Raw genomic sequence first — 18537 nt, 5'->3', positions numbered from 1 at the left:
TCATTGGAATGGTCCGGAACTTGGTGACTTTATTGGTACTTGGTATATGAACACCCAAAAAAATTGGGGACAGAATTTGAAAAGTCTAAGTGGTCGTAAAAAAAAAAATAGTCACACTCAGGACCTTCGGGTCAAAAATGACCCCCAAAGGAAATTAATGGGAAATCATTTTTTTTGTGCATACAATCTACAAATCAGCCAGGATGCAGACAAAAAGGACTCAACAGTGAAGGGGTGAATCTCTAAAACATCAAGAGTGCAAAACAGACAAAAAAACTCACACACACACACTTATACACACAAAAACACACGCACACACACAAATTAACGCGTGCCATTCCAAAAGCTAATTGTGTTTTTGTGAGTGTGTGTGTGTGAGTTTTTTTGTCTGTTTTGCACTCTTGATGTTTTAGAGATTCACCCCTTCACTGTTGAGTCCTTTTTTCTGCATCCTGGCTGATTTGTAGATTGTATGCACAAAAAAACTCTTTATTTTCATATTTTTGCCAATTTCCAATTCATTTCCTATGGGGGTCATTTTTGACCCGAAGGTCCTGAGTGTGACTATTTTTTTTACGACCACTTAGTCTTTTCAAATCCTGTCCCCAATTTTTGTGGGTGTTCATATACCAAGTACCAATAAAGTCACCAAGTTTCGGACCATTCCGATGAAGCTACGATTTTTAACATTTAAAAAAAAAAAAATTTGGGTCAGAAATGACCGAAGAGCCCCAGAGGGTTAAATCTATGTGGCATTGATTCAACAAGGTGCTGAAAGCATTCTTTAGAAATGTTGGCCCATATTGATAGGATAGCATCTTGCAGTTGATGGAGATTTGTGGGATGCACATCCAGGGCACGAAGCTCCCGTTCCACCACATCCCAAAGATGCTCTATTGGGTTGAGATCTGGTGACTGTGGGGGCCATTTTAGTACAGTGAACTCATTGTCATGTTCAAGAAACCAATTTGAAATGATTCGAGCTTTGTGACATGGTGCATTATCCTGCTGGAAGTAGCCATCAGAGGATGGGTACATGGTGGTCATAAAGGGATGGACATGGTCAGAAACAATGCTCAGGTAGGCCGTGGCTTTTAAACGATGCCCAATTGGCACTAAGGGGCCTAAAGTGTGCCAAGACAACATCCTCCACACCATTACACCCCCACCACCAGCCTGCACAGTGGTAACAAGGCATGATGGATCCATGTTCTCATTCTGTTTACGCCAAATTCTGACTCTACCATCTGAATGTCTCAACAGAAATCGAGACTCATCAGACCAGGTAACATTTTTCCAGTCTTCAACTGCCCAATTTTGGTGAGCTTGTGCAAATTGTAGCCTCTTTTTCCTATTTGTAGTGGAGATGAGTGGTACCCGGTGGGGTCTTCTGCTGTTGTAGCCCATCCGCCTCAAGGTTGTGCGTGTTGTGGCTTCACAAATGCTTTGCTGCATACCTCGGTTGTAACGAGTCAAAGTTGCTCTTCTATCAGCTTGAATCAGTTGGCCCATTCTTCTCTGACCTCTAGCATCAACAAGACATTTTCGCCCACAGAACTGCCGCATTATGAATGTTTTTCCCTTTTCACACCATTCTTTGTAAACCCTAGAAATGGTTATGTGTGAAAATCCCAGTAATTGAGCAGATTGTGAAATACTCAGACCGGCCCGTCTGGCACCAACAACCATGCCATGCTCAAAATTGCTTAAATCACCTTTCTTTCCCATTCTGACATTCAGTTTGGAGTTCAGGAGATTGTCTTGACCAGGACCACACCCCTAAATGCATTGAAGCAACTGCCATGTGATTGGTTGATTAGATAATTGCATTAATGAGAAACTGAACAGGTGTTCCTAATAATCCTTTAGGTGAGTGTATAATATAATAACATATGCAGACTGCATCTTTTTAAATACAATCATGGAACCATAAGACTGACTAATTAATACTATACATACACATAAATAATAATATAAATATAACTATAACTGTTATTATAATTAAGTATAGGTTTTGATGTGGTTCTATAAATATATTTATAAAATAGTAATAACCATAAATAAGTATAAATGGGGATATATTTCATTATGAGCATGGGCTTCATAGAAAGTGTTAATGAAATTATCTCAGATTGAAGGAAATTAGGGGAAAAAAATTGAAAAAAAATGCAGTGAAAGGACAGACAGAAGCAGCTTTCATGCATTAAAAGCATATTTCTCACAACATTAAAATGTAATCTGTGACAGCTTTGTTACTGATATCTGAGTGTCACATTCAAATGAATTAAACATCTATCCTGATTGCTTAGTCTGTCTAATCTCTCAATTTAAATTAATCATCATCTCTGTATGAGATAATATCAGTATGACTGTGAAACCTTGACTTTCAATATTGCAGTTATTCATAGAGCTGCATTTAAAGCAAATATGAATCAAGTAGTTAATAGGAGCACAGATAAACATGCCTGAACGCAGAGTTCCATTACCAGACCTGTTTCTGGCCAGTATCAAATTCATTCCAGAAGGAGTAAGACGTTTCTGCACCTCACGCTTGCCTGCTGACAATAGACTCACTATTGCAAAGCCACTGGACATATTTAACCCCATTGAAAAGTGCATTTTTGAAAGTTGCACTTAAAGGAGAACTCCGGTGAATTTTTAAGTTAATCTTGATCGTTATACCTTTGTGAGTACTGTCTATAGAAAAAAACAACAACCGGATTGGTGCTTGCAACACGGAGCTGTTACAGTTAATGCCCAGAGCTCCCACTCAGCTAACACAGCAGCTATGGGGGCATATACATAAAGAGTGTCTGTGTGCCTCTTAACAGACACAAAATGCAATTAAAATGTCTGTCCAACATGAACAGGGCCCTTACATGACAACGAGATGCGTTTAGCAACTTAGCCATTGTTTAAACTCCCCGAAATAGTGTTTTAGACGGCAAGCTGTAGTGTCGCGCTGAAGCCCATTGGGAACTCAGTTGTAGCCGGTAAAATGTAAATAGTCCAGGGGGGAGGAGCGTTGTGTGTGTGAAGAGTGATGATCGGCTCACAAGTGAAGAAGAAATGGTTCCTAACGCTCCTAAATGTCTTTACTAAAATGTTTACTAAAATGTCAGCAGTTAATCCAAGTTGAAATTCATATGGAAGCGAGGCCCTTTCTTAAATTCTGATGATGAAAAAAATATAAATCAGTATAAATGTAATGCATTTTCAGTTTTAATGTAATGACTCACTCACTTCACCCACTCGCTGATTTGTGTGTTAAGCAAATCAGAATTTGAGTATTCATATGTTAAGTGAAGCATCATGACAGTACGTCTATTTTGACAGACAGGACATTTGCCTGCCCTGAAAGGAGCAGTTCAGCAAATCTGTATGGGTTTGATTTGCTCTTTTATTCGCTTGTGTGTGTGTGATCAAATGTTACACTGTGACGCAAATACAGCACACTTCAGCAGCTAATAACGGAAGTTCAAAAACAAAACATAACCAATTTGAAGTACGCAATTCACCCCACCCAAACAGAACACTACAACTGTGATTACTCCTTTTGTTTTGTGGATTTTCAGTGACATTACCTCAGTTCCAGTAGAAATATGAGTCATTCACTTTTTAAATCAAGCCACCATCACGAGAGGTACTTGGGTGCTAGGACCATAACGAGGCTACATGGGGTCATTTGCATAACTGATTGCACCAGTAATTTCGTTATATTTGGGTGAGATATATCTCTGATTGGTGGATATGACCGTAATCAGTCTGACGGCTCTCTCTCGAGTGCTCTAGTCAAAGAGGTTACAACTCACTCAGGCTTATCTTTTGCTGAAGAGATCTCTAGGTGGGGATGTGATGTTACAGTAAATCAGGGAGACACACTCAGGTGATGTGATTTGATTGGAAGTTCAAAGAGATCAGAAGATTCCAGAATGTTCTGTGCTTTAAGAAGATAAAGTTTGTGAAGTACAAATTTATTGAATTTATTGTTCATTATTCTAGTAGAGAACCTTCTACTTCGACATAAATAGCTGATGTGACATTGATGAAATATTTCATTTAAAGACCCCCTGTGGTGAAAAACAAGTTTTTAATGTTGTGTATAAGTCTATGTGGTGTTTTTAATATGCTTTAAGACAAACCACGAGCAAATTCATAAGCCAACACCATTGTTGAGTATTTTGAGTATTCTGGGTTTGAAATTGGTGTTCCTAAAGTCCCTTCTAACCAATTCTAACCTTCTAACCAGTTCGACCTTGTCACCAATCACGTCAATGTGCGGCAAGCTTTAGCATTTCATCATTACTATGTTGCAAAGCAGGACAGTCTCAAGAGAAGCCAGGCTATACCGGCATATTTTTCTGTTGCTATGCAAAATCGGGTACATTTAGCAATATAGCGTCGTGAAGACTTTTACAACTATACAGCAGACAGTTCACAACCAGAGAACATGGAAAATTGTAGTTTAGGCATAAGTTCACCATGAAAACTATATTTACCTTTTTTTTTTATAATCTATTAAACCAGCTGAGAAACGAGGAGCATAAACTAAAATTCTGAGTTCTAAGCGCATTCCCGGGAAATTCAAAAATCAATTACATTTTCATGTATGCGCCGCTCACTGAAAGTGCAACAATCTCAGTATGCAAAGAACTAGCTGTAAAGGCTCCGTCCTCTTCTGGTAAGGGGACAGTGAGCCGTAGCTTATTTGCATTTGAAGGTGCACACACAAAATGGCATGTTTTTGCCCACACCCAAATGGGGCAAAATTGGACATATAATTAGACACAAAATTGGAAAATTGGTTAAAATTAAGGATCTGTGAGGTATTTTGATATGACACTTCACAGACACATTCTGGGGACACCAGTGACTTATATTACATTTCGTAAATAGGGGCATAATTGGTCCCTTCCAAGTTATTTATATAGATACGTTTGTAAACAAGTAAACCTATAACATAATTTGAAGGAACATTTGTCATACCTCTGACGATTAGTTCTGCAAAGTTTGACACTGCAGCTCCATATGTAGACTGAGTGATGCATCGGTAGAGGTCCTGCTCTCCACGTTGGGCTCCACCCACCTGAAACCACGCAACCAATCGACGCTCCCCTACTGATGATGTCACTGAGTATGGTGACATCAGAACACCATTACGCCTCTGAAAGAGAGAGAGATACGTGATGCAGAATTTATCCTCCATGTGATCTCACTGTCTAATCAATCTCTATCAAATATATTTACACGGTAACACTTTACAATAAGGTTCATTAGCTAACATTAGTTAACTACATTAGTTAACATGAACTAATAAAATGTGTTTTCATGGATGAGAGAGGGAGAGGAAGGGATGGTTTGAGAGAACGAGACAAACAGTACTGTAAGGGGCGACCCGATATAAGAAGGTTTTTATGAAGTCAGGTGATTGGTTGAGGAGCACACGAACCTCAGTTAACTAGTTAACTCCATTTCAAGAGCAAGGACCACGCCACAAACATGAATGTTGGAGAATTATTTATTGAAGAAGTTAGGGATGAATAGGGAGAGGATGAAGGGGAAGAGAGAAGGGGATGATAGTCAGGCTGATCTGGGCATCTGGTGTTGGCGACCAAGAGTGGGGGCATCATCTCAGTTAAATGTAGGCTGAGTGATTAGGACCCAAAGATTAAGAAGAGCTGAGGTAGGCTTGGCTTGACAGAGGTCGTTTAGATTGTTACGGATGTAAGAGTGATATGCTTGTGAAGATTCCGATTGTATTGTCTGAGATACCTTGTCTGGCCATTGAGGTAACTGCTCCAATGAGGAAAGAATGTATTGAGTGGTGTTCTGGAGATATGCGGGTGATACGAAGGATTTGTTAGAAGAACTTGCTGAACCAGGATCTGTGGCAGTTTTCCGGTTTTAGTAAGAAAGAGCAGATGTAAAACGGGTTTTATACTCCTAATTGCTCTGTTTTGCTTCTCCAAAGAGTGAATATGAGTGTCTAGAGAGTGGATAGAAATGTCAAAGATGCAGATATGGATAGATGGATTGAAGGCGGAGGAAGTAGGGGCAAATTCTGAACATCGTAGGAAGCCGAAAGGCATGGGGGGAACATGGACTCTACATAGCTTGAGTGTAGAAAGGGGATGCAGCGGCTAAGTAGGTCGGTGGTTAGTGGAAGGCGTTTGTGATGGCGTGATAACCTTTGAAACCAGCCGGTTAAGAAAGCTGAAAATATGCTCAAGGCACGGCAAGGCTTCTTGATAAGCATTAGTGAGATTTCTGATCTGCTGGTTAGTTGAACTTGGTTGTAAAAAAGTCAATTCGGGAGTCGGGAGTCTGAACTTCTGAATTGTGAGTCGGCTATGAGATTGAGGTGTGAGCGGCTCGGCTCGCAAGAATTGACGCAGAGGTCAGTGAAAACTTTGATGAGGGTAGAAAGCCCTAACCATGGTGGTGCAAATGGAGGAGTGACAATTAGAAGTCACCAAGAAGGTGGAGGACGTAAGGGAGTATGTGATTGTTAATGGGAATAGTTCAATAGCATAGTTCTTCTGAAAGAGAGTCGAAGATCTTGGGGCTGCTTCTGCAATCGAAGGTGAGGCATAAGGCAAAGTATACTCTTCCAGAGGACCCTAAAGAAGCACTGGAAATCTGGGTGGATAGGCAAGCCTTTGAAGGTGCTGGTGATATCTGCTTTGGCGAGCCAAGCTCTGTAGTCTGCCAGGTAAATAAGTTTGATGGCATGGTCGATGGTAGCATATTGTGTAGAGAAGTCTGGAGCTGGAATGATACGGTTAATGTTTAGAATGTGAGCGCTGTGGTGAGAAGACAAGTCGATTATTAATCTCTTTTAAGGATAGATCGGTTGAAAATAGAAATGGAGGATAAAGGATTCCAGACTGGCCTGCGTGTGGTAGAATCAGCTGTATGAGGTATCTGGAGTGAAGAGTTAGCTGTTTGAGTAAACAGGAGCCGTATTGCTGTGAACATCGACTAATTTGTGAATGTAGCTGCTGAGACAGGAGAATGGGCAATGGACGGCTGAAGCTGGCCAAGTACGTGGCTCTGCTGTGGCTAAGTATATGGGGTTTTGCTAGATGGTAGGATGCAAGGTGTTGGCGGATTGTCCCATGCAAAGAAGAATTCCTTGGGCCACTGGAAAACGTATCTGGACTGAAGAGTTAGCTGTTTGAGAAATTTCAGAGTAAATGGGAGCCGTATTTCTGTGAACGGCTGAAGGAAGGAAAGAGGATTGGAGGTTGGGATGAAAGGATTTGTGTGAGTGAGATTTTTGAGCAATTGTGAGCACTGAAGAAAAAGAATGATAAAATTAAGTGAAAAAGATCAGATGAGCTGGGATAGAAATTACTGGTCAAAATGTGCCAGTGTAGAGCTGCTAAGACAGAAGAATGTGATGGACTGCTGAAGCTGGCAGAGTAGGTGACACATCTGTAGCTAAGTATATGGTTTGTTGCTAGATTGAACATTTTAATGAGAAAACATCTTTAGAATATTATCTTTGAACTTCCATTTTCGCGGTAGCTCTGTATATTTCTATGGCATTGCTGTCTAAGAGTAATTAGCTGGTGAAGTGGATTTATTTATTGTAGAGTAAATGAAAGTTATTATGAGCATTGTAATTAACAAATGTCAGTAGACCGGGAAGATTTTTAAAACTAGCAGTTCATAAATACGTAAGATCAGGTGTCTGAACAAAGCAGCAGCTCACACAGGAAGTGATCCCAAAATTCAGAGAACATGAAAGAAAGAGCCTGTCATTCAAAAGAGAGATAAAAAAAAGAACAGATCACCCTACATTCTGGCATCATTTAGTTCCATTTTGTAAATCCAAACCTGTATGACTTTTTCCCTCCTAAACAGATGATAAGAGAACCCAAAGACTGTCAAGTAAAAAAATAAAAAAAAGGCACAAAAGCTCTTAAAATATCATACACCGTAAGTAGACCAATATTTAAACTGAAAGAAATTGTTGTAGGATGTTCTTTGGAACAATTTTCATTACTATTAAATGTAAAACATTTATAAATGTTACATTTTGTCATAAAAATAACGAAATATTATTTTCTTGTAAAGTGCACTTCATGTTTTATTTACAACTTAAAAAAAAAAAAAAACATTTTACAGTGTACTTTTATAGAAATGTCTTGGATTTTGATATGTTCCACGCACAAAGCTTACTTTGATCGCTTTGAAGTGTTATTTTAGAAATATTTATATACTATTAAAGTATAGTATTTATAAATATTTTGAAATAGCTTTGATGTTATACTTTCAGTTTTTATTTATATTTAAGTGAGTGATTTTTGTTTATTTTATGTATTTATTTATTTATTTTCAGTTTTAGTTTAATAATGTTAGCACTTCAACTTCAACTTATTTTATTTCAGTTAGGTACCAAGGCAACATTTCTAATTTTCATTTAATTTTAAGTTTTCATTGAATATTTATGTTTAGAGTCAGCTTTATTTCATTAAAGACAATGTTTTTTTTAATAGATTTACTTTTAGTTAACAAGCTTGGAAGACTAGGAATATTGTGAATATAGTGAATATTGACTACTTTTAAAATATGTTTATGGTGTTTTTTCTTCTCTTTTGGATCAGTATAATGCAAATACCAGTGGGAACACTGAACAATATCTCCTTTTGCATTCCATAAAAGAAAGAAAGTCAGGGCTGGAACAACATGAGGGTGAGTAAATGATGTCGGGATTAACATTTTTGGGAGAATTCCTAAACCTCTTATAGACATCTAACAACACAACATCCTTTGTTGCCTGAAAGAGCACTTTCAACAGCCTCAATCTTTCTTGAATTGCTTTGAAGCATTTGAGATGCTGGCAAAGCAGAAGAGAAAATAAACAGAAGACTGAAATGGCTGGCAATTACACAAATGATGTAAATATCAAAATTTTTCGCCTCAATGCACTGTGCCTTACGGCCACGCCAGAGAAACAAAATAAATAATACACAGCAATTAAATATGGAAGCCAAACTTTCTAATGTCAGCACATGTTTTGAACTATTCCCCTCTGCTCTGAAAAGAGCATGGAGGCAGAGATTCTGCTAGTGAACTAGTGAAGTACACAGACAGAAGTGTTTGAACAGTGTGCGATCATAGCCGAGAGAGAATCTTAGTCCAAAGAAGATTTGCTCAAAGCCAAAACAGAAGCTGCAATTAAAGCATCTGAACCATCACCGTTTGACAAGAGACCCCAGGATAAATTACTGGACTGGGAAGATGGGCTGTCAATAGATTCACGGCGAATATATCGGATGTGTTCTTCATTTAGGGGTAAAACAAAGTTCGAAATATGTGAGCAGCAATATACTGTAAGCGAACATCCGACGCCGCCCCCACTCTACTAAGAGCGAAGTTTAGATGAATATGTAAATATGTGTTGCACACTTTCCTCTCAATAAAAAAATAAACACAACAAAGTTGAGAAAACAGCAAGCATTTTAATAAAGCATAAGAAAAGCATCAGATCATAACAATGTTGATGTTTTCACAAGCTCTATGGCACTCCAGTAAAGTCATGTCACGTTTATTTATATATCGCTTTATACAATAGATAGCTTAAAATCAAGCAGCTTTACCATATTAAACATGTAAAACAGTGTCAGTGTCTCGTTTCATCAGAAGTACAACTTAATTTTTCTACTATAAAGCAGCTGTCCAGTGTGTTCATGTTTTTGACATCTGACCTCGACAGAGTGAAATGGAAAATATTTACATGTGAAAGAAAGCGGAGCTACTGCGCACATACCTATTAATCTCCATGAACCAATGGTAGCACCAAGGTGTTTAGCAGCCTTTGGCAAGCTGTTTTAAAATCCCAAAACGAACTCCAAATAAAGTTTGTTTCGGTCAAATCAGTACCTTCACTTCCAGTTTGTTGCTGCCTCGTGGTTTGATTTTGATCTCTGTCTAGTTTATTATTAATCCTCTGTTTTCATCTTAAAATCAATTTTATAACCTATAATTTTCTCTTTCTACATCGGGTGAACATATGCCTCATAGTATTCTATATCAAAAACATTCAAAACGATTTGATATCGCTAGTTTTATATGATTCCCCGAACATATGCTACTAGCTTTAGCCCATTAGCATCACAAGTGTGGTCCCAGCTCTTGTTTACACTTAGAAACTTACTTATCTGTTCTAATGGCGAATGTATCGGATGCGTGTCTACCTTTGATTGCAGGTTAGGACACGTTCGAGTTGAGGCTGGAGACCGTGTTACACTTTCAGATATAAGAAAAAATATATATATTTTTTTATCTCTTACTGTCTATAGACCTCCAGGGCCCTATGTGGTTTTTCTAAAAGAGTTTGCGGATTTTCGGTCAGACCTATTAGTCGGCGGATAAATCACTGATTGTTGGGGATTTTAACATTCACATATAATACAAATGACGCGTTAGGAGTTGCGTTTACAGACATACTAAACTCCTTTGGGATCAAGCTAAACATAACTAAACACACTCATCATTTTAATCATACACTAGATTTAATTATATCGTATGGAACTGATTTTACTGATATAAATATTCTAGCGCAAATTGATGATGTCACTGATCACTAGGATGATTTATTTGGTTATTCATAGATGATCTTCCACTCCATGATAGCTTTCTGTATCTCATTCTCATTTCTGTATTTTCAAAATGGTGTGTTGTGTTTGGTTATGGACATTATTATTATCTTTATATGGGGGGGGGGAGCTGTACATTTATTTAGAATTTCTTAATTTGTGTGTCCAATATGAATAGAAGAACGTGATATGGGTGAAGAACAACGTGAGGGCAAGTAAAAAAAATAAGTTCTACATTTTAGTCAGTAAAGTACATTTGTTATGCAGGCACACTTGCAATAACTGCAGTATAAGTGCAAGTTAAATGTGCTTGCAAAACTGTAACAGCCTTATTAGGTATCATTTAAATGCATATGCTGGTTGCTAGGGATAACTGATATAAGGAAATATCAGTGTGAAGTGTTTCGCCTGTGGTGAGAATTTTAATAAATTAACTACATTAATTAAAGGCTGGGAGGAGTTTGAGACCTATGTTATATGTGTGTATGTTTATATGTGTAAATGTGCAAAACACAATTTTTTTGTGTTGTGAGTGAGAAAGAGCATTTGCAGGGATAGATTTAAAATATAGTTAAATTAAATAAAAAATGCACCAGTATACATGCTTTGTATTTTGAGTACTTTCAGCATTCATATCACTGGGTTCCATGATGATTAGGATGCAGTCTTAGACGGTAGCTGCCTATGTAAAAAGTATATGCAGTGGCAAAGAGGTTCACTAGGTTCAGCTCACAAGGAATCGAGTGTCTCAAAGTTTTTCCAATTGGATTTACATACAAAACAACCAGTGCAAAGCACAACAACAAAAAGGAATTGAAAAATAAAAATAAAAAGTACTCCTAACTAAAACCTGGGGACTCACATCTGGTGCTAAAAACTAAAAATGCAAAAGAGCCCTCAGCAACTTCAGTCACCCAGAAAGTGTTTCATATGTGCAAACTCAGAGAGCTATATGAAGAGAGAATCCAGTCAATAGTGGAACAAGAACTCAGTGTTAGTTCAAGCCCATTTCTGCTGCCTGGAAAGAGAGATTATAAACTGAGAAAAAGAAAATGAGTTTCAGTGAAGAGAAAACTGCCATTAAAACAATATGTAAGGTGGATGTTGAAGGTTGGATGCTTTGTAAATAAAATGTCTGACAATTCATTAAGGAGCTTTTCATGTATTTGCCACGTGCCATATACATTATTGTCTTTGTTATAACAATAAAATGTGTAACACTTTGAGTTCTATATGCAAGAAATCCAACTTTAAGCAGATTGTCTTTCTCTTCTGGGAAATGTGGAACTGCATTTTTGTCCAGCCAATCAAATATGAATGTAAATGTGGAAGTAGCATCAGGACCAAATATTGATTTTGGAGGAATATTAACAATATAAAAGCTACTGTATCATATTTGACACCCAAAATTCTAAGGCCTCTAAATTATTAATATGTTCAAAACTTTGCTGAAAATCCTGTTGTACACAATCTACTATGTATTATGTTGTCTGATTGATAGTTCATACTTTTTTTGCAAGTAAAATTCCTTTTAGTATAATTGTAACCCCCCCCCCCCTTCAGGTTGTGGTATATGTATTTTTGCTGTGAAATATAAACATTAAGAAAACCTTACATTGTTAGTAATAGTTCATGATGAACACTTACTTAGGTTCACTTGATATATTGATTATCCATATCCATCACGTTTGCCCCTCACAATAAAAACTACAGAGCAGAGCAGTCTGCTATACTGTTGTAAAGGTCTGAGATTTACATTAAAATCTGAATTTATGACCAAACATTATGACCACCTTCCTAATATTGTGTTGGACCCACTTTTGCTGTCAAAACAGCCATGACCCATCGAGGCATGGACTCCACTAGAAGATGTGCTGTGGTATCTGGCACCAATATGTTAGCAGCAGATCATTTAAGTCCTGTAAGTTGCTCCATGGATCAAACTTGTTTGTTTAGCACATTCCACAGATGCTCGATTAGATTGAGATCTGGGGAATTTGTAGGACAAGTCAACACCTCAAACTCATTGTTGTGCTCCTCAAACCATTCCTGTACCTTTTTTGCTTTGTGGCAGGGGGCATTATCCTGCTGAAAGAGGCCACAGCCACCAGGGAATACCGTTTCCATGAAAGGGTGTAGGTCTGCAGCAATTCTTAGGTAGGTGGTCTGTGTCAAAGTAACATCCACATGGATGGCAGGACCCAAGGTTTCCCAGCAGAATATTACCCAAAGCATCACACTGCCTCCGCCGGCTTGCCTTCTTCCCATAGTGCATCCTGGTGCCATGTGTTCCCCAGGTAAGTGACGCACACACACTCGGCCATCCACGTGATGTAATAGAAAACCTGATTCCTCAGACCAGGCCACCTTCTTCCATTACTCCCTGGTCCAGTTCTGATGGCCACGTGCCCACTGTTGACGCTTTCAGTGGTGGACAGGGGTCAGCAGGGGTCACCCTGACTGGTCTACGGCTAGGCAGCCCCATACACAACAAACTGCGATGCATTGTATTCTGACACCTTTCTATCAGAACCAGCATTAACGAGCCAGTCTTCACTCACCACATGCATCAGTGAGCCTTGGCTGCCCATGAACCTTTTGCCAGTTCACCACTGTTCCTTCCTTCGACCACTTTTGAATGATACTGACCACTGCCGACCGGGAACACCCCACAAGAGCTGCAATTTATTTTGCCGTCACAATTTGGCCATTGTCAAACTCACTCAAACAAATCCTTATGCTTGTCCATTTTTCCTGCTTCTAAGACATCAACTTTGAGGACAAACTGTTCAGTTGCTGTCTAATATATCCCACCCACTAATAGATGCCATGATGAAGAGATAATCAGTGTTATTCACATCACCTGTCAATGGTCATAATGTTATGCGGTGTAAACTGACAGGCTCTAATTTCTGAGAGACACATAGAGGAGGCAATGTGGCTATTGATTTGCAATCCCGGTGCTCATTTAATTCATAGTGATTACGCTCATTCTCTTCACACACTCATTATTGTCTACTGATTTTAGAGGTTTATTTAGCTATAATATTGTGCTCTCCCCTAGCTCACCTGTTATCCAGCAAACACGAGAAGTGTCTGCAGAATATTTTTCCAATTATTTGTTAGAATTCGTTATTCATTTTGAAGCCATTATCCGTGCCTTTCCGAATAAGGTATTCGGCTTCTGGCACATCCCTAGCAAACAGCATTTATTTGATAATCTTATAATAGCTGAACAAATGTATTAAGAGTTTGAACACACCAAATGATATATAATGAGTCATGGACATTTGCTTGCTTGTTGTCTACAGAGGGGTTTTTGGCATTATTGGTATTTTTATATTATTGGTAATCAAAATTTTATTTAAATAATTCAAATAGATTTTCAGCAATTTAACAGATTATAAAGTTTATAAAGTTATTTGCTGGATACAGCCATAACCAAAATCACTATGTATGTGTGTGTGTGTGTGTGTGTGTGTGTGTGTGTGTGTGTGTGTGTGTGTGTGTGTGTGTGTGTGTGTGTGTGTGTGTGTGTGTGTGTGTGTGTGTGTGTGGTTGGGGCAATGCAGACAATTAATGTGCTTAAAATGACCTAGTTTTCATGCTATGTTCATTTTATGTTAGATAATGGTTTATCTTGCATATCTAGTAGTTCTCACTCAAAATAATATGGGACTTGAACCACTATTGCTTTATTCATAGAAAGGGCTATTCATGCTGTTTATTCATCCAACTACAAAGAACTGCTTTAGGTGTAAAAATTACCTTGTGTACCTTTAACACCAAACAACTAGTGTCGAGCTCTGCTTCTGGACATGGCAGAATTTCCAGAGTGTTTTTCAATTTGCTGTAGCTTACTTTAATACTGGACTGTTCAAGCACAACCAAGTTCAAACTTGTGTGACCTTTACAGTGTAATGGAATTATACTGAACTTCGCAACAACATGAATGAGAGAGTGAAATGGTTGTAAGACAAGAATCCACATGGCCTGGGGTAAGACCTCTGCTCTAATACCAAGTATAAAAACTGAAAGCGAGAACAGATCGACCTGATAGGGAGCGTTGACACAGGATTCATTCTTGTGTTCAAAAACAGCTAAATGGAGTGCATCACAATAGAACACAATCCCACAGTTTTAATACTTTTTTGGTAACACTTTATAATAACTCCATGCTATTAATCATTAGTTAATCATTAGTAAATAGTTAATTCATCATTTTTAAAGCATTAATATACATTAATAATCAGTTTATAAATACATGCGTTATTCTTGATTTATAAGCATATCTATAATGTTTTTAATAATTGTATTTTCATACTTTATTAATGATCAATTTATCATTTCTAAATTAAGTATTACATTATTTACATACCAGTTATTTAGGAGTGGTCAGTGGTTCATAAGATCATTTAGAAAGTGTAAGTAAAATATTTATAAAATATTTAAATGTACATTCATACATCATATTATTTAGACACGTAGTAATAGTTACTCAGTAACTATACATGAGATTTAAAGGCCAAGTTATCTTCTGCATTGCTGTTCTCTAATGTTTTAAAGTTAGTACTGGTTGTTTTGACATGTTTTGATATTTTTTTAAACATTTTATTTGTTGTATTTTGGCACTCCTGTAAACCAGTGGTGGCACTGGTAGATTTTTATTCAGCAGTTTGCTCTTTACAGAAATGTATTTTATATCAAATTGCAGAGGCTTGGTTTAATTTTACTGAAATCAATGTTAAGTGGTCTCTTAATGTTTTCCAGAGCTGTATGTCTAAATTATAAGATGTATATATGTACATTTAAATAGTTTATTAATCATTTACTTACATTTTACTTACATCATTTACTTAAAGGTGTGATGAATTGAGAAATCAACTTTCCCTTGAGCTTTTGATATATAAAAGGTCATGGTAATATAAGAATATCCTGTACATTTCAGAGCTGAAAACTTCCTTGTTAGTCAAAGAAAAGCTTTTATTGACACCAGACCCAGAAAACGATCAATCTCAGAAAGTGCCAGGCTATGAAGTCAGAGTGTGGTGAAACGCCACCTCAACAGAAGAAGTACCCCTGATTCTGTAGCCCCGCACACAGACTCGTGCCACTAACATAACACAGGCCTACATGGAGCTAAACCGGATAGAATTTCTAAACATACCACATAAGCTTCATTCAGATTCCAATATTATAAATGCATGGATGAACATTATTTTTAATGAATATCCAGCTCACGTGGGGAAGACATTGCGCATCTGTTCTTTCATTTAACCACGGATTTGTTTGTAAACAAGAGACTGAATTTGCAGACAGGATGAGATTACATGAATGAATGAAGCATCACACTTATGTGAGTAAAAATGTTTTTTATATGTGATAGTATTGCATTGTTACAGATCGTTTGATATTTATTGATTATGTGTACGTGTCTAACTGAACATTAGCATGCTGTCAAAGGCTGAAGAATCCTTTATTTGTGGTTTTGTTGGTTCATTGCGATTTGGGGTTCAGACTCGGACATGTATGGGCTAGGGCTCGCAAAGCCCAACGTTCGGGGTTATGTGTTTTTCAGACAGGCTACCAAAACGTAAGACCGGCCTGCCGACGGGCTAGCCTGGTCCTACCAGACTCTCGTACATTTCTTTTGTACAGAGAGTCTGGCCACTCTCTATTGACAAGTGTTTACCTCCTTGAAGGCGGGTACTCTGTTGAAGTTTAAAGGGGTGGTAAAACACAATTTCACTTTTCTAACTTTAGCTAGTGTGTAATGTTGCTGTTTGAGCATAAACAACATCAGCAAGTTACAACGTTCAAAGTTTAAAGCAAAGGGAGATATTTGCTTTTAAAGAAATCAATTTCTAAGGACTACAGCAAACGGCCGGTAGGGACTACAGACATTCCTCCAGGGTCTCTGACATCACCTGCCCCAATATTTACATAAACCCCTCCTCCGAGAATATTAAATAAGGGGGGGGGGGGGGGGGGGGACGAGGCCACGGGAAAGCGTTGTTGTGGTATAGTTAGTGGGCTGGAGTGTTGTTGCCGCAATGCAGACGAAACGCTGTTATTTTCATCCGGATTGCAGGTCCACTTAATTCAGCCTTCCAAGGGACGGGGTGCGTTGCAGTGCATTTAACATACAACATGTTATATGCATGTGTGTATGAGACAGAGGGGAACAGGTCGCATTTGCAGCAGATATATGCTGCCCATCATAAATCAAAGCACGAGACAGACAGGGGTTGGAGGAGAAGACCGGAAAATGTGACATAATGGACAATAATCGTCTGTATTTGCAATACACGAGCCGCGGTTCAGCTACGCGAGACAAACACTGCCAGTGTGAATGCACAACGGGCGAGCGCGGCTCCCGCTGCACATTTCACGGAGGAAAGCTTCCACAAACTTCGCGAGTTCAATACAGGATATGCACAACGGCTTGTCCTGAAAGATGGATTTAAAAACAGAAGCTGTTTACGGGCCACAACCTGTAAGTATGATTTATTTTTCGTCGATGTGTTTTCCTGTAATAGTTCGTATTGTTAATTGTACGTTGTAGCAAGGAAGTAAACAAATGACAACGCTGTTTGGCTCTGCAAACCAGTTTGTTAAATGCTCATTCATACTTAACGTTATCCAACAAACACTTAACGTTAGAAACTTTTTAAAAAATCTCAACAGTGAACTTGGCATTAGTGTAAAATATTCTTTGATTAGAGCTTTTATGTATTGTTTATCTACATGCATGCTAAACATGGTTCTGTGTTTGATTTGGCTACTATAGTAAAGACAATGTTTAGTGTTCGTTTTGAGTTCTTGCGACAGATATTTGGTTATAATCGTTCTAAAAATACAAAAGCAACGGTGCCATTCAGTAGCGATCACAGGTTCTGCTCGATCATCTTCACAAAAATTGTCTGGGTCTGATTCGGGCTCAAATTGGTATGGTTTTATTGACGCCATTGTTTCTAATACTACCCAAAGCACAGTCTACCGGTAAAGGTAAGGGGCGTGATGTTTCCGACAAACGTGCACTAGGCGGTTAGCGAATCACAACACACTGGGCCAGCTAACCAATCAGAGCCCACTGCGTATTTTTGAGGGACTGGCTTCATTCAACCCGGAAACCATCAGACCGTTTTTACAAGGAGGGACAGAGCAGTGTAGAATAAAGGTAAAATATATGAAAAATAATGCAATTTTTTAAAAACGAAGCATGAACACATGTTACAGTGCAACCCACAAACACAATCAAGCCTTCGAAAGAATGTGTTTTACCACCCCTTTAAACCTATTGGATCTGCCAAGAGCCACTCTGGAACTGCCATAACTAATCGCTAACATTTGGTCATAACGTATGTCATGCGCCGTTGGCCTTTATTTCTCACATGGAAGTCCGTAAAAATAAATGTGAAGCCACCTCAGTGATAAAACCTTGTGCATTCAGATTGTGATTTATTCACGGTGGAGGGGAGAGTTTTGTGGTCGGGAACGTGCTGCTCACGTGGTCTGTAACATGATTGCTGTAAGTAAAATATCATATGCTTGGTATGATAAGAATAAAAGCTGCCGTATAACAGCCCAATTCAAATGTTTACGAGCTTTTCTTAATTTTATTTTTTGAGCAGTGATGAAATATATTGCTCTTGAAAATACTTGCCAGCATTTACAGAAATACAAGTCTAGAAATGCATCCAAATTACAGCGCAACCGCACGGTGCTCTGCAGTGGTCAAAAAGGATATAAACAGTGAATTTTGAAGTGATATATTCTTGAAAATTCAGAGATGTGGATTCGGACACCAATTAAATTACCACACGACCTTGGTGTTTGTCTAAAACAGTGGGTAATTCGACCATGGATTTTTACGCGGGTGGTGGGAGACGGACAGCAATACAATCACTGACTAGCCCCTGTAAATGAT

At 38.3% G+C, this 18537-nt stretch overlaps 1 protein-coding gene across 4 annotated transcripts in view; it reads right to left on the bottom strand.

Annotated features, from left to right (window-relative positions):
* ptprua (protein tyrosine phosphatase receptor type Ua) overlaps positions 1 to 18537 on the bottom strand; it is a 377653-nt gene that overhangs the window by 143204 nt on the left and 215912 nt on the right. For all 4 annotated transcript variants that reach the window (XM_079829338.1, XM_079829340.1, XM_079829339.1 and 1 more), the window contains exon 6: positions 4987 to 5164. In XM_079829338.1, coding sequence (XP_079685464.1) covers positions 4987 to 5164 — 178 coding nt within the window. The remainder of the gene's footprint in view (positions 1 to 4986; positions 5165 to 18537) is intronic.

The sequence above is a fragment of the Gobio gobio genome (assembly GCF_949357685.1).
Source record: "Gobio gobio genome assembly, chromosome: 11".
Taxonomy (NCBI): domain Eukaryota; kingdom Metazoa; phylum Chordata; class Actinopteri; order Cypriniformes; family Gobionidae; genus Gobio; species Gobio gobio.
Note: the sequence above shows the minus strand (reverse complement) of the source record. Positions and strands in the feature narration are given on the sequence as shown.